The sequence below is a fragment of the Gallus gallus genome, chromosome 5 (assembly GCF_016699485.2).
Source record: "Gallus gallus isolate bGalGal1 chromosome 5, bGalGal1.mat.broiler.GRCg7b, whole genome shotgun sequence".
NCBI classification, from domain to species: Eukaryota; Metazoa; Chordata; class Aves; order Galliformes; family Phasianidae; genus Gallus; species Gallus gallus.
In genome coordinates, this window is record NC_052536.1 from 6,647,256 (window position 1) to 6,662,003 (window position 14,748).

Consider the following 14,748-nt stretch of genomic DNA (forward strand, 5'->3'; position numbering starts at 1 on the left):
AACATTGTTTCCCATTTTATGCAAAATTCATGCAACTTATGCTTGTAACAACCATGCATGTAAAGCTTACGTGAATGGGATCATCATGGATAATTTATTTTCATTTAACTATTAAATCTAGTGAAAGTACATCGTCTTACTGAAACAACCTGCTTTTACAGCATAAATCCTGACGTCTGGAACATTGCATTGTGTGAATGTTGTCATTAGCTTGATCTTGTAGCTGGGATTGTATTTGAGAAACTCTACCTGTGATCTCTTATGTCTTCTCTTTAATTTTTCTAGGCTGCTGAATATGTCCCAGAAAAAGTGAAGAAAGCTGAAAAGAAACTAGAAGAGAATCCATATGACCTTGACGCTTGGAGCATTCTCATTCGAGAGGCACAGGTTTAGTGACATAGGATTACATTTCCTTATCTATGGTCCACTCACACTATTTGGTTCTGGAGTAAAATCAGCATATTCATTTACATAAGTCATAATATTGTAAATGCTGTTTTGATTTTCAATTTTTAGAATCAACCTATAGACAAAGCACGGAAGACCTATGAACGCCTTGTTGCCCAGTTCCCCAGTTCTGGCAGATTCTGGAAACTGTACATTGAAGCAGAGGTTAATATTTTAACATTCTTTCTTATATAACATTTAATAGGAATTTAAGTTTACACTTTCATATGCATAAGTAAGATAGGCACATAAAATCTAGGGGAAGGTGGGATTTTAAGTATACCTTGCATTTATTTTGTAAAATAGGTACAAAGGAGTAATTAAAATGAATTCTAAAGTATTTGGGTCTTTTTATGAGTTGATGATTGTTGCATTATGGAATTGCAACAACATTAAAACAGTTTCAATGGTATTGGAGTGCTTTAGCCTTTTCTTTACTTGTCGTGTCAATTTATTGCCTCCCGTGTCATTTATTAAATTAGAGGATATTTTTTTAATTCATATGTACAAACTTATTTGAATGACTTTCTGTGGATGCTTGGATCTTTTAATATCTTTTCTTCCATAGAGAACTGAGTATTTCTGTGAGTAATGTGTTCAGGGAGGGTGTGGGATGGATGCTGAATTCCGGACTGGATGGGAAAATGTGTTAGCACAACTCATCAGCTTCTAGAGATCCCAACAAAGTTGGGATTATTTACTTATGTAAAACAGCAGCATTTGTGTTCCTACTAAGTGCATTGAGCATGTAAACAGAGGGATGAGCTGCAAAATCCACTCTAATGTGGCTATTTTTTTTAGTTTCCTGTATGTGATATATATATATATAGATATATATATATTACCAATACACATACTTTTTATGGGCATCTTTTAGCTGCACCTTTCTCTTGAGTCAAACCTTCTACCTGCTACACTACAGTGGTGAGGTCCTGGGTTTCATAGATTAAAAACGGAGGTATTTATTTTTTATTCTATTTCACATGGAAACTGATAATCAGCAATGAGTGGCAAAACTGCATGGTATAGGTGTCCTGTCTTATTTTACATTAAATTACACATCCAAGTGTATCCTGGCAGTAAATTTTTGAAGCTTCTGAAATAAAATTGGGATCATGGGAACGTAACAGAAAATTGTATGTTGTGGTTTATAGCAAGATGTAGTATTGTAACCTAAAATGATCTATATACCTAATGAAGTACCCTTGAACTTACACAATTTTGTTTCTAGTCGTCTCTGGTTAGTGGAGTCTCGGTGATTGGACATATTTGGGGGGATTGTGAATGCACTAACACATCCAGATGTGAATTTCTCCTTTTAGGACCCTGCATCCAAATCTGTTAGCCTCTTGTACCCTGCATAATTTGCTCCAGAATCTAGTCTTTAGAATCTTAACTTAGTTTGAGGATTACATGAAACTCTACCTGATTTCTGTGGGATTTAGGACTTATTTGAAACTTTTATCTTTCCTGTAACTCAAATTCAAGAGGTGAATAAGACCACCTCAGAAAGTCTGTACATTGTAAATCTTTCATCAAAAAGTACTGTTATCAGTATGAGGTTTCTTGTCTGTCTGTGGTTCTTGTCTTGAACCACAATCAGAGATTAAATGGCAGACATTACCTTCCTTAATCATTCTAACTAATTAATAATCAGTACTGTATACAGATACAAATGGTGACAAGGCTTAAGCAGTCCAGGATATAATTCTTAAGTGCTTCTTCAAGGAACGAAGATAAGCTTCTATCCAGCTCATATGTTAACCTCATAAAACAAGGTAAACTTCAGGAAGAGGCAGTTGGCATTAAGATCGCTGTTTCATGCTTGTGTGCACATGTATCTGTCTACAACCACACTCAAAATGTAAGAAAAATAGAATATATTACTCTGTTACAAAAAAAAGGATAAAGGTGACCTGTGGAGTTTTGGTAAAGGTTGCACTTGGAAAGGGCTCTATCTGAAAGCCATGGAAGAGGTTACTCTTTAGAAACTTAACTAATGAGGTGATTTTTTTTAAACTCCAGTTAAAACTTAAGTTTTCAACTGTAGTGGTTCCAGTAATTTCTCTCAAAACTCACAAAGTTACTGATAGAACCAATAAGCAACATGTTTACAGCTACCTTTTTCGATATATCCAACCACTTATAGCTTTAAGATGAAATAACTTCTTATTTCCAAATTCTTCTCTGGAAAAAAAAATCATTGAAAACAGTGCACAGTTATGTGATAAAGTTGTATATGTCCAGTACTGCTGAAGTAAATATAAAACAAAATATTTTCTCAAATGTTCTTTTAACAGTGTGAACATAAATGAAATTTTGCTGGACATAACTAGAGAAATTATCTGGATGCTTCTTTAATTGCAGCTTTAAAATGTACAGGGAGTGTATTTCCCCAAAGCTTTCCTGTATTTCCTTGGGAATCTTAGTGTTCTGCTGTCAAGTTCCTTTTGAATACATCTCTCTCCAGCCTTGAGTTGGGAAAGTAAACTTGTGGTAGATCTTTGTTTAGCATTGCTTTTGATTCGTTTTTACTGTTGTGGGTATTTAAATCTGGGAATTACTAAATCTTCAGTTATCTGCGAGCTCCATCTTTCCTGATGTCAAAACAAGCGTATCGCTTTCCTCTTTAACATGGTAACTTACTTCCTCTTTGCGTCACAGAGAAAAGGAGAGAGGAAAGTGGGAGCTCTTTCCTGGCATGTTGTCTTTAACTGGAGAGTTCTGTCCACTGAACCACCCAAGTCTGAGATAAATATCATTACATAGTGATGTACTATTATTGGGAGATGAGCTAGGGTGAAGGTCACGATTGTGGCCTCGTGAAAAATGATTTAGCCCTTTGGCATATGTTCTTTATAAAATTTTTAGAAATCTCTAAATTTCCCTTTGCCTGTCTTGAGGAATGTGGTCTTCTTAGTTGCTTCCAATCTTTGGGTGGAGATCACTGCTTATAAGCTACATGAACAAAACCTTGTCTTGCATATGCTGGTTTATTATGTAATACAAAACTTTTAAGTGCAGACCTTTGTGTGGTTACTTCTTTTTATGACAGTGTTTCTTACTCGCTGTCTGCTTTCTTTTTCCATATGGCTTGGTTTCCTAGTGAAATAGGTTGTAAAGCAGTACTCAGCACGTAGTATATCGTCTTACTGCCACTGTTGTACAGACCTTGCTGAAGTACCTGAATACTTTGTGTTTCCACTTTACATGCCAAGCACTGACTTAAATACTCTGTTCTCTATTATGACTGTTCGGTAATCAGTCAAACTTGGAGATGAACTGGGGAGGGTGTGCTTTGACAGTTTGCTAATAGGAGCCTATAATATTAAAGTTTGAATTGGTCAAAAAAAGGAATTTTGATTCTGAGACTGGTTCTTACCACTTCTGTGTCCTACATCTGCTTATTTAAATATCAGAAATAGTAGAGTTGGATAAAAAGTCTGCCAGCTCACAGTGTTTTGAGGTCATAGCATGTAATACTTGTGAGAATAGTCTGTTTTAGTGGATTAAACCAAGTAGTCCATATTTTTACTTGCCAAAGTGTATAAACAGTTAGCTTGCTACTGCATTTAGCATATCCTAAAATTGAGGAATTAGAGCAGTAATGTTACTCTTGATATTCAGGCTGTTTTCTCTAGTTGTTCAAAGCACATTTTTCTCTTGATACCTTTTCCATAAAAACCTACTTACAGAAAACTTGAATCAATTCACATATCAGTGCCTCTTTCACAATTTTAAGAAGGGTCACGTAAGTCTCCCATATGTGCCGTAATGTTAAATTCAGAGCTCACACGATCTGGATGCTAGCCTGCTCTGCTGATTTGCTCTGACTTCCTGGGTAAGTTATTTAACCGGTTTTACCATGATTTAAACACTGATACCTACCTACCTCACAGGGTTGTTGTGAGGCTTATTTTAAATGATTAAAGTGCTTTTGGCATCTGGCTAAAAGGTGCTGCACAAAATGTAAAAATAATAATAAATTCTGTTATAATACACCCTATGATTCTGTAGGCCCAACTGTCTATTACTGTTTCTTCTGTCTCTTTGACTGTTTGACCCATCTTTTAGATGCAGAAAGATCTGATAATGCCTTTCACTTTCACTTCACTGGTGGCGTAGGTATTTCAGTAGTTCCACGACAAGCATTTGACACTGTTGCCTTTTTTACCGCTAGTTTTCCTTGTGAAATCATAAATCTTTTCAAAGCACACTTATTAAACCGTGTTCATATATTTGCAATGCTTTCTATGAATTTTTAGTTCCTGTCAGGTCACGTGGAAACTTTAATCTGTAATTGTCCTGAATGCTTCAGGCCAGTTCACACCACACCTTCCTGCCTTTCCTGTTGTTGAACATACCTCGTTATATCCTGGTCACTTTGAACTGTTGTTAGTAGATGTTGAAAGGTTGCTACAATTAAAGATTTAAAAAATCAGAAGCACAAAACAGCTGTGGCAAATACCCCCCCCAAAACTAGAAACAATAAATACAACACTAGTAGCATGCATGTCAAGTGTTTGGCTGTTGATATGTATTTTTTGTTCTGCAATTTTTTTCAAACAAGACTCCTGTGTTACTGCATGTTCTGAAGGAATGAAACTAGATATATTTGTTCAGATAACTTCTATCTGATATGAACTTCTTGAATTTTAGATGTCTCAGTAAGAAAACAAGATGCTGTACAATGGTTCAGATGGTGGGACCAAGGCTTAGGGTTGATTTGTTTTGCATTTCATCATATGCAATACATCAGTATCTTTAATTCGTGTAATTCACACTGGTGTGGATACTAGTCAGAATGTATCATTTAACATACCTGTATATGAAAAATGTAAATAAAACCATTTAGAAAAATGATTGTTTTCGTTTAAAATGTTTGTGTTTCTTCAAAGCATTTTCTTACCCCGTTTTGCTTTAATTTGTTTCCAAGTTCAGAAAAAATATTACTACTTATGCATATCGATATACTTCTCGTTGGGGACAAATGGGAACTGACATCTGTCAGGATGAAGTTGGAGTGATCAGAAGTCAAAGTAAAATAGACTTCTTGGCTGAGATTGTTTAGTAGTACTTCAAATTGAAAAGATTGTACATATCCCTAGCCAATCTTAGTAAACTTCTTAATGGAAGATATACACATTATAAACCGTGCCACCCCCTTCCAGCTCCCTGTCTCCACTATTTTACTACGTTTCTTATAGTAAACTTCCAGTTCTGAGAAACTGTTGTACAGGTGCTCTGTACAAGCATCCATATTGCACGTTCTTGACTACTTCAGTCTGAGACTTTTTTACAGCTGTATTTATGATCTTTTCTTATCCGTGTGTGGACTTGTTCCATTCCTGTTAATAAATGTTGTTCTGTCTGTGTGATTATTGTAGACTTGCACTAGAAATTACATGCAGCTTCTTTTGTCTTTTCTATTCAATATGTAATTGCAGACATGTATACCTTGCATAGTTGCCGTGGTCCTGCAAGTTATGTAATATCAAAGTTACACACATAGTTGATATTTGTAGTTTCAGATTATGTGTGGTACAGTAGTAGTGAATTTATATTTAAAATATTTCTGTATTTGATCATAAAAATAACATCATGGGGGAAGCGTTAGGAGTTTTCATTTCTGATGTGGGAGCGATACCTGATGAAGAGATGACTGAACTCTCTTGTATATATAGTGTGTTGCTGTTCTCACATGAATAAACATGGACTGCTTCCTGTTCTGTCTTATTCTTTCAAGGTGGGGTGACAGAAACATTCTTATCAGAAATACTAGTTATTTAAAAACACTTTTTCACAACGCTTTTGAACTCTCACTTTCAAATGTAATGAAGACAGTGAAAACTACTTTTTTCATTGTGTGCTTTTTTTTTTCTTTTGAGGTCGTGCTTCTTATTCTACTCACGTTTTTGGGCTGCGGGAGAAGCATGCGTGTCAGGTCAGGCACAAACTTGGGCTGTTTTCTTAAGTCAACCCAAAAGAACCTACAGTAAATACAGAGCTTTCCTATGGATCCTGTTTTAGCTACAGATGGGTTATTTTCATCTTAATTGATGAAGGAGGTATAATTTGAAGTGGTCTATCATAATTTTGCATTCCTTTCTACATTTCTTCCAGCAGTCAGCTGGTTGAGTTACCTGTTGGTCTTTCTTCAGATTTTGAGAAGCCCAATGGCCGTGAGAACACTTTTTGTTAAACCTTATCTCATAATGCTGAGGCATAAGGTAGTGCTTGACTTTTATTTGTTCCAGAATATCTTTGCAGACTGTGGAAGGGCTTTGAGTCACTGCTGCAATGAAATGTAGTGGCTTCTCTTAACTGTCAACTTCTGTGAAGGCAAGTCATTAATTTTCATGTTCCTGTATGCTGTTAGTATATGTTCTTGGAGTGTGCATTTTTTTTCTCCTTCTTACAGTGTGCTTTTTTCTCCCTGATAGTTTCAGTGTTATATGTCTGGTGATGATTTTGGAATTCTGCAACCAAGTGTTGTGTAGCCAATACTGTGAGCTTTGACCTTTTGTTTTTTCTTACATAAAAGAATTGAAAAGTAGAAGAAATGTGCCCAGTGTGCATTGGTACATGACTACCATTGCACAGAAGGCATTCAAGCTTTTTTTTTTTTTGGCACATCATATACGTGCAATTACCTACACATAAGAAACTCTTAAAGCAATCAGAATCTGATTCGTATTGAGGTTTAACTCAATGTAATCAGTAATGTAATTTTGTAATAACAAATGTTCGTAAAAGCATGGGAATTTGCAGAGATCATTGGAACTATGCTGTTGGAAATACCAGTTTGAGGGTAGGCATTTAAAGTAGAAAGATGCTCTTATTCAGTTTTTGGACAGTTCTCAGTAGTACTGTTACAGAGGTCTTAATGCATTTAGATATGAGACCGTACACAAGGGCCCACTTCTAACCTGAAGTGTGAGCATTGTGTCGGGCTTTAGGTCAATGCTCTGGGAAGTACACTGTAGTAAGCCCTCTGACCCCCATGCTAATACTAGTTATCACGAGTTCCAGTGAGCACGTGTTACTGCTCACAAATTAAGAAAGGTGTTTTAGGAGATCCTGTAACCAAAGGCTTTATAGACAGGCAGCCAGACTGAAAACCTTCACAGTTGAAACGTGGTCAACTTTCACCAAGGGGAGGAAAGCTTAGTGTTGTTGGGGGATTGTGGTGATTTTATTTATGCTTCCACCCTTGCTGTGTTTCAGCAAGACAGTTACGGAGCTTATGGGTATATCTAATTTGTATAGGCTTTATCATTATGAATTAATTCAAACTTTCTTCTGAATCAACTGATTTTAAAAGTCCAGTCGTGTGATGATGTGTCAGCCATCTTACCTTGTTTGGTTCCTATAATATGACTACATAAAACTTTCTAATGGGAACGGTTTGCTCTCTTCATATCCCTTATGGTTTGCATTAGCTTGTGAAATAGAAAACAAGAAATAACCAGTGTGAAACCAGAAAGAAGCAGTGCATGCTTTGAAATGTTAATCTGAGCACAGCAGAACAAGCTTACTGAAAACATGCTGACTGGTTATTTCATTTTTCAAATACTTTTGAAGTTATGCATTTGAACTAGAAAGATGACTTGTCTCGTTACGTGATCTAGTACTTTCTGGGTTCAGACTGCAACAAACATGGTGAAGTTAGCAGGACTACCTTCACTGTGCTCAGCGAAGCACAGTGCTTCACTGTGTTTTACATGTAAAACTAACTATGTTTTAAATCTGTGTAGTGTGACCTAACAGGAAGGACAACTCGGCTGCAGCTGAGTCTTTGTTCCCTTTTCCTGAAGAAGGGAGATGCCTTGTCAAAGAACAAACGTGCAGAAATCTTTCTCCCCTATTCTACGTCTTCTCTTTATTTTTCCTACTTGTAGGAAAGAAAATGCATAACTATTACATTGATGATGGCGTTTTATAGCGTACATAAGGCTGCTGGTACAGCTTCTTATTAAGTTCTCAGTTAATTTAAGGACTTAATTAAGCATAGGAGGAAACCTATACTAGTGTACTGTTTCTTCTCCATCCTCCCCCTGCAACTGAAAACTAAGAGTATGCATGTTTGAATTCATTTTTCAGAATGATTTTGAATTGGATATGAACTAGTAATTGACTTGTCCGAGTTTAACAGTGTTACTGTTCCTCTCAGATCAGCTTTCAGGTTATATGAAAGGGAGGAAGCAAATGTATTTGGCTTCTTTCAGTTTCTGTATCCCTATGACTTTTATTGAGAGTTTGGTCCCCAGTGTATACATACATTTATTTATTAACTAAATGATGGGTCAGAAGTCATCAAAAAAGCATACCCTGTATTTCAAATACACAAACCAAACAAAACTGAAGCAACTGTCAAAGTCAATATTTAAAACTTGCTTTCAAAAACGGGATTCTTTTAGTTGTTATGGCTAAATTAAAACACAATATAGGTTGTGGGCTGTGTTATTTGGAGGTTGGAGCAGGTGGCTTCCAGAAGGCACTTCCAACTGAAGCTGTTCTGTGTGTTTGTAATGCGTGTTTGTGTAAGCGTACTAAACAGAAATCTTAGTGAAAGAGCAGATCAGTACAAATTGGCTACAGATAACCAACTTAGGCTATTTAAAGATTTATAGCTACTCATATAACTTAGAAAAAATCATTTCTGTATAGTCTTAAAGTTGAATACATTTAGGATTTCAGAAGTCAATTTTTTGTATGATATACAACTTCAGACGTTGTGTGCAACAGCATGACTTGGTGCAGTATGTAAATCAGTGGGAAAAATTGAGCTAGTTTTCTTGCTTTACTTTTTTGGTCTTGAAGTTGCAGCTGAGTGTTAGCCTTCCTTTTCCTCACCCCGTTCATCAAAAAAATATTTGGGTATGTTTGCAGTGAGGAGAGTTAGAAGTGTGTTTGCTGTAAAAACTGTGAACCCTACCACTTACTGCAGTAGAAGGTGTCACGCAGTGTGCCCTTACAGGTGACACTTCCTTCAGGTGACAAGGAAGTCCCAAGAATCCTTATGAAGAAGCTGCCATTGGACAATTGAGATGTATTTTGAATTTAAGAAGCATGCTTCTACTTTCTGTTTCTGATGGGTCAGAAAGGGGGAGAAGACTCCACAGAAATTGAATATTTGTAACATTTTCAAATTTTCTGTAATTTTCCTGATTTTTTAAATTTATTTTTTAATTCCAAAACCAATATCTGACAAACCCCGCTACATCCTCAATATTGCAGAAGAAATCTAGTGCTCTTAACATCACTGAGTTATGCTTCTGCATCTGCGTGGCTGCTGGTGAGGCTGTAATTGTATTGTATTTGTAATAGGTGCACAGTTAGCAGCCTGTGCTATGCAGTATGTTGTACAAATGGTTCAGGGTTCAGTTTAACCTTTCCTTGAAATTTGGAATGATCCTTAGATCCCTGAAGGTTAGTTACTCTTTGCAAATTGTATAAAAGTGATGGAAAGAAAGTACAATCTGTACAAAAGGATGTACAGTTTCTAAATGGACAGTTCTTATATTGGCGTAAATCTTCAGAAGTACAAATATGTGCCCCTGACAGCCTTACTGGCTGCTCTTTTGTTATACAAATGCACTCTACTATAGTTCCAAACACATGAATTTCTGATCTCTAGTTAACTGAAAGAATGTGTGGATGCAAACCAAAGCATTTTAAAAAGAGTGTCCCTGGTCCCTTCCAAAAACAAGAGGCGTTGAGGTCCTGGTAAGTGTTGGGTATTGCTGCCCACTGGCCGGTGTTCCTCAGGGAAATACTGTCAAATGCTATTAGTATGTTTATCCACTGAGATGCAGCACAACAGTACATGAGATGGGCAGTATCAGTATTTGTTTAAAATCTTGGAGTATTCCACTGTATTTGCCCTTGATAGAATTTCAGTGATGGTAAACGTGAGCAAGAAAGTGATGGTAGCGTTTGTTGATAAAGGTTGAAATTTCATTTCTCCAACATTTAGCTGAGACTAAATGCTATTTTATCCTTTGCATTTCTTGTAAATCTGACAGTGTTAGTATTTTAAAATGATACCACGTGCTTTTTTCTGCGTTAGAAATGGTTATTTAAAAGGAAGTAGTGTGGAACGTTAAAGTTGGTGGGCAGTTTAATTGAGCAGAAGTATTTTTCTTGCACTAAGAGCAGATGGAGGTAAGTTTCTCTTTTCATAGCATTTTTTTTATGTTCCTTAAATTCAGTTTTCCCACCAGGAAGGTGCTTTGTGATTTTATTTCTCATTTGCAGAAATTCTAGAAATACAGTCAGTCTGCAGGGTTGTTTCTTAATTTACGAATGAGAAAAATACAAGTATTTCTAAATCAACTTAGCTTGGTTATTTTTATTGATCTGAATGAAATGAAGACTGCATTACTGAATTGTTGCCATAAACCTGCATGATGGACTGTTGTCAGTCTGTCATTTCTGCAAAAGCTTCACAGTTGAAACACAGGTTTTATGAGGAGCAGCCAAGGGAGCTGGGATTGTTCAGTCTGGAGAAGAGGAGGCTCAGGGGGGACCTTCAGGCTCTGCAACTACCTGAAGGGAGGTTGTAGCAATGTGGGGGTCGACCCCTTCTCCCACGTAACAGCATTAGGAAAAGTGGCAATGGCCTCAAGTTGCACCAGGGGAGATTCAGGTTGGGTTTTAGGAGAGATTTCCTCTCAGAGTGGTGAGGTATTGGAACAAGCCGCCCAGGGTGGCAGTGGAGTCCATCCCTAGAAGTTTTCAAGAGAAGGGTAGACATTGCACTGACTAACATGATCTCGTGGCCGTTGGCATGGGTTGATGGTTGGACTAGATGATGTCAGTGGTCTTTCCAACCTTAATGATTCTATGATTTTGTTGCTAATACCGAGTGTTTCTGTTCCTCCAACATATAGAATTCTCGACTATATGTTGAGGTGCCCTGACTGCTTGAATTCAGCACTATATCTGTTCTTTGTTTTTCTCCCAGGCTGGCAGAGTTGCTAAAAGCTGTCTAGATGATTATTTTTTTTAACTATGCAATTAGTTTTCTGCTACAGTCTGTACTCGCAGTGAGTTTTCTGCTCAAGTGTCAGCTGATCCATAGACATCCCATGGTGATGCTTCACCATGTTACCAAGTCTTCAGACTTTTCTGCATCACCATGATATATACACCAAAAAGAAGTTCAAGCGCCATCTTCCTCTGACACTAAGGTTTGAGTGAGAGGAAATTCACCTTCTTCTCTTTAGAGCTCAAAGCCAGGTGCAGTTCTATCTTCTCCATTTGGATAGTTCACCTTACATTTTTGTTGAGGTGCCCTGTATTTTCCTTAGCCAAATATTTTCTGCCAGTGATAAGAGTGAACGGTTAAGCTCTGTTAATTACGTGTCACTTCTACAAATGATGGTGGTTTGGTGTTTCTGTGGCTCAGTACGCTTAGGTGAGATCAGGTGCCACCCTTGCCATCTCAGTTTAAACCAGCAAGAGAAAACAAAGGAGAACTACCATGGTTTTATTTAAGCTGTGCATCTGTAAATTAGATTCAAGAAGTCAAGTGACATTCTGTGTACTATTTTTTAATTCAGTGCTTGAAACTGGCAGATGTTTTGCATTCTTTAATGCAAATCTGACCTGAAAGCATTTTGTATTCTTCTATCCAGTCTTTATCAGTGTAACGATGTGTCTGTCTGCTCAATTTGAGGGGTAGGAATATCAAACTGACTTTCTGCTGTCTTAAACAGCAGCTTCGTAGAATATGTCCAGTTCTGTATGGACACCCCTTGGTGTCGAGTTGTAGAAGCAACCTAAGTTTTCATCATGAAAAACAACAAAAAATAGATTATTGATATCAAACATTTCATTACTGATATGAAACTTCAGAGGGCTCTCTGGCCACTTGTATTTCTTGGTTCTGTACTGGTGTACATAAAAGTAGCACCTCCTTTGCTGATCAGTAAGCAGGTTTTTTGTTCTAGCCTAGAAGTCAAGATTAACCTTTCTTTGGTAAGTCTAGGCATTTATCTGTGCAAATGTTCCTTTCAGATCCCTACTGGATCAAGACATACTGAAGTGTTCTGTAAGCTGAATAAGGCAGTTTGTGTGTGTAGGGCTTCTGTTGTTAGTTAGCCTTACTTTCAAAAGTTGAAAGTCATTGGCTTTCAGTCGGATAACTCTGATAAGTCCTTTGGCTTCCCTCAGCAAAGATTTTGTATCATCTGAACTGATTATGTAAGTGTTTTAAGTGGATTCTCTGTACAAGTATGCATTAATGCTTGTGCCTATTTGTAAAATAGATGCATGTCGTTCTTCTTCATGGACAAACTACAGATTGCATCATTTAAACTTAGCATCAAGTTTGAATTTGAAATACCTTAGAAGGTGTTCTTTCTATTCTTGTGTAGGCAGCATATTTAGCTTGAATATACGTCACTAACGTCTGGTTTTTGTTCTCTGTGATTTGAGATGGGGAGCGATCAGTGGAAGCTGTGACATAGGTTGTATTTCATCTGTCTGTTTTGCCAGTCTGTGTGGGCCATGAGTGTCTGTATTGCTTTTATAATGGACTTTCACATTTCATTTTTCTCGTGAAATAAACTGTAAGTGCACCTACCTAGCTGTAGGTTAAATGACTGTTAGAACACGACGCTTTCATTTGGCTGAAATCGGAAGTCAGAGCAGCTCTTCTCTCTGCTAACCCAGTATTGATTGAATATAATGTAGGAGCAGCTCAATGAGTTTGTAAAGACAGTTGTACAATTGGATTAAATAGGCTTTAATCTTAAGACAGCATGGACTGTTTTTAAAAACACCTCAGATAAGGTGTAGGTTATTTTGAAGCTGATCTACAAGATATAAAATGTGTAAAACAAACCAACCAAAAACCCAACTTGCATTAGAAATGTCACCTTTCGTTTCTAAAGAGTGGGAATGTGTAATGTTTTTTTTTTTCCTTTTCCAATTTGAGTTTTTCCTCCACTCAAATCTACTCCTCCAGTCAGTCATCCAAGCGTAAGGTAGATGAGTAAGTATCTAAGCCCTAATATCAGCTCTCTTCAATTTAAAGTAGATGTACATATATTTTGGTCTCTCCATTTCATGAGTAGTGTGACTTCCTTTAGATAAAGCAGGCTTAGCTTTAACCTTTGGAGGCATCAAGCTGAAGCTTGAAAGGGAGGGAGAAGGGAAGCCACTTGAAAAGCTTTCATAGCGCTGAGTTCAAGTGGAGAGGGAGCTTAAGTACACTAGAAAAGTGTTGTTCGTGTACTAAGCAGTATGATAATTAATTGACTTTTCAATTATAGTCATTCCCTTTTTTAACTGTGGGTGTAACTTTTCATAGCTGTATGTACTCTCAGAAAGGAAAAAGTAGAGAAATTCCTTCTGTTTGTGAAAGTTATCTAAAGGATTTTGATCAAGGCAGCTGCCTGTGTTGGAAAAATAGGCTGATTCCCTTCAGTTGGAATGTTTCACTGCTGTAGAACAAAAAACAGCTCAGCCATCAGGTTGATGTTACGTTTTTGAGGCCAATTATTTTCCTAGTTTAGTAAACGACTGACAGAAATGTTTCTGCACTATTTCTTAGGAAATCTGCAGCAATGCCAGGATCTGAACCCATGTCCCTTCTTTACAGTGTTTGCAAGATTGCACTTAGGTGCACTTGTTTTCATTTTATTGCGTAATGTAGTGCAGGTCTTGTCAACTGCAAGTTCAGAAGATGAATGATGAGTGCTTTACTTGTGTGTGATCATTATTCTCCAATATTAACTCGATCATTTCCAATTCTTATTTTCCTGTGATGAGACAGTTGTCTTTGGTGCTCAAACATTAGAGCCCATAGGCATCTTTAGAGTCCTGGGACCAATCTCCTGCTTTTAACAACCTTTGTCTATGGGCCATTTTTGCAACAAATTATTGGAAAATTACTCTGTGCTCCAGCTGTGGAGACAACATTCAGAACAGTTTGTCCTCTGCTGACAGGCCAGGCTAGTCTTGTGCCATCGTAGCCATCAGAAGATAACACTGTGTTGCTTTACATTACATCTACTAGTACCACTTTTTCCTGTTTGAGAAACTTTTGTTCCTTTTCCAAACTTGTTTGGTTGCATTTAAATTGGGAAGAGCCTTGTCTAAATCACCTTCGTGCTAATAAATGCTAATAAATTAGTGCATATTCTCTGAATGAATTTGACCACTTCAAGCGAGTAGCAGTTCTTTCTGGTCCTAAGATTTGATCAGTTGGAATATTGGCCCATTTCACAGTCAGCATAGAAACTCTGTATAAGGTATCTACTCCCTTACGTATGATTTTTTGTTTTCTAT

The 14,748-nt window shown here is 37.1% G+C and overlaps 1 protein-coding gene across 1 annotated transcript in view; it reads left to right on the forward strand.

Annotated features, from left to right (window-relative positions):
- The window catches only part of CSTF3 (cleavage stimulation factor subunit 3), a 43,590-nt gene that overhangs the window by 8,431 nt on the left and 20,411 nt on the right, over positions 1 to 14,748 (forward strand). Inside the window, exons 2-3 of the mRNA NM_001012568.2 lie at positions 286 to 387; positions 517 to 612. Coding sequence (NP_001012586.1) covers positions 286 to 387; positions 517 to 612 — 198 coding nt within the window. The remainder of the gene's footprint in view (positions 1 to 285; positions 388 to 516; positions 613 to 14,748) is intronic.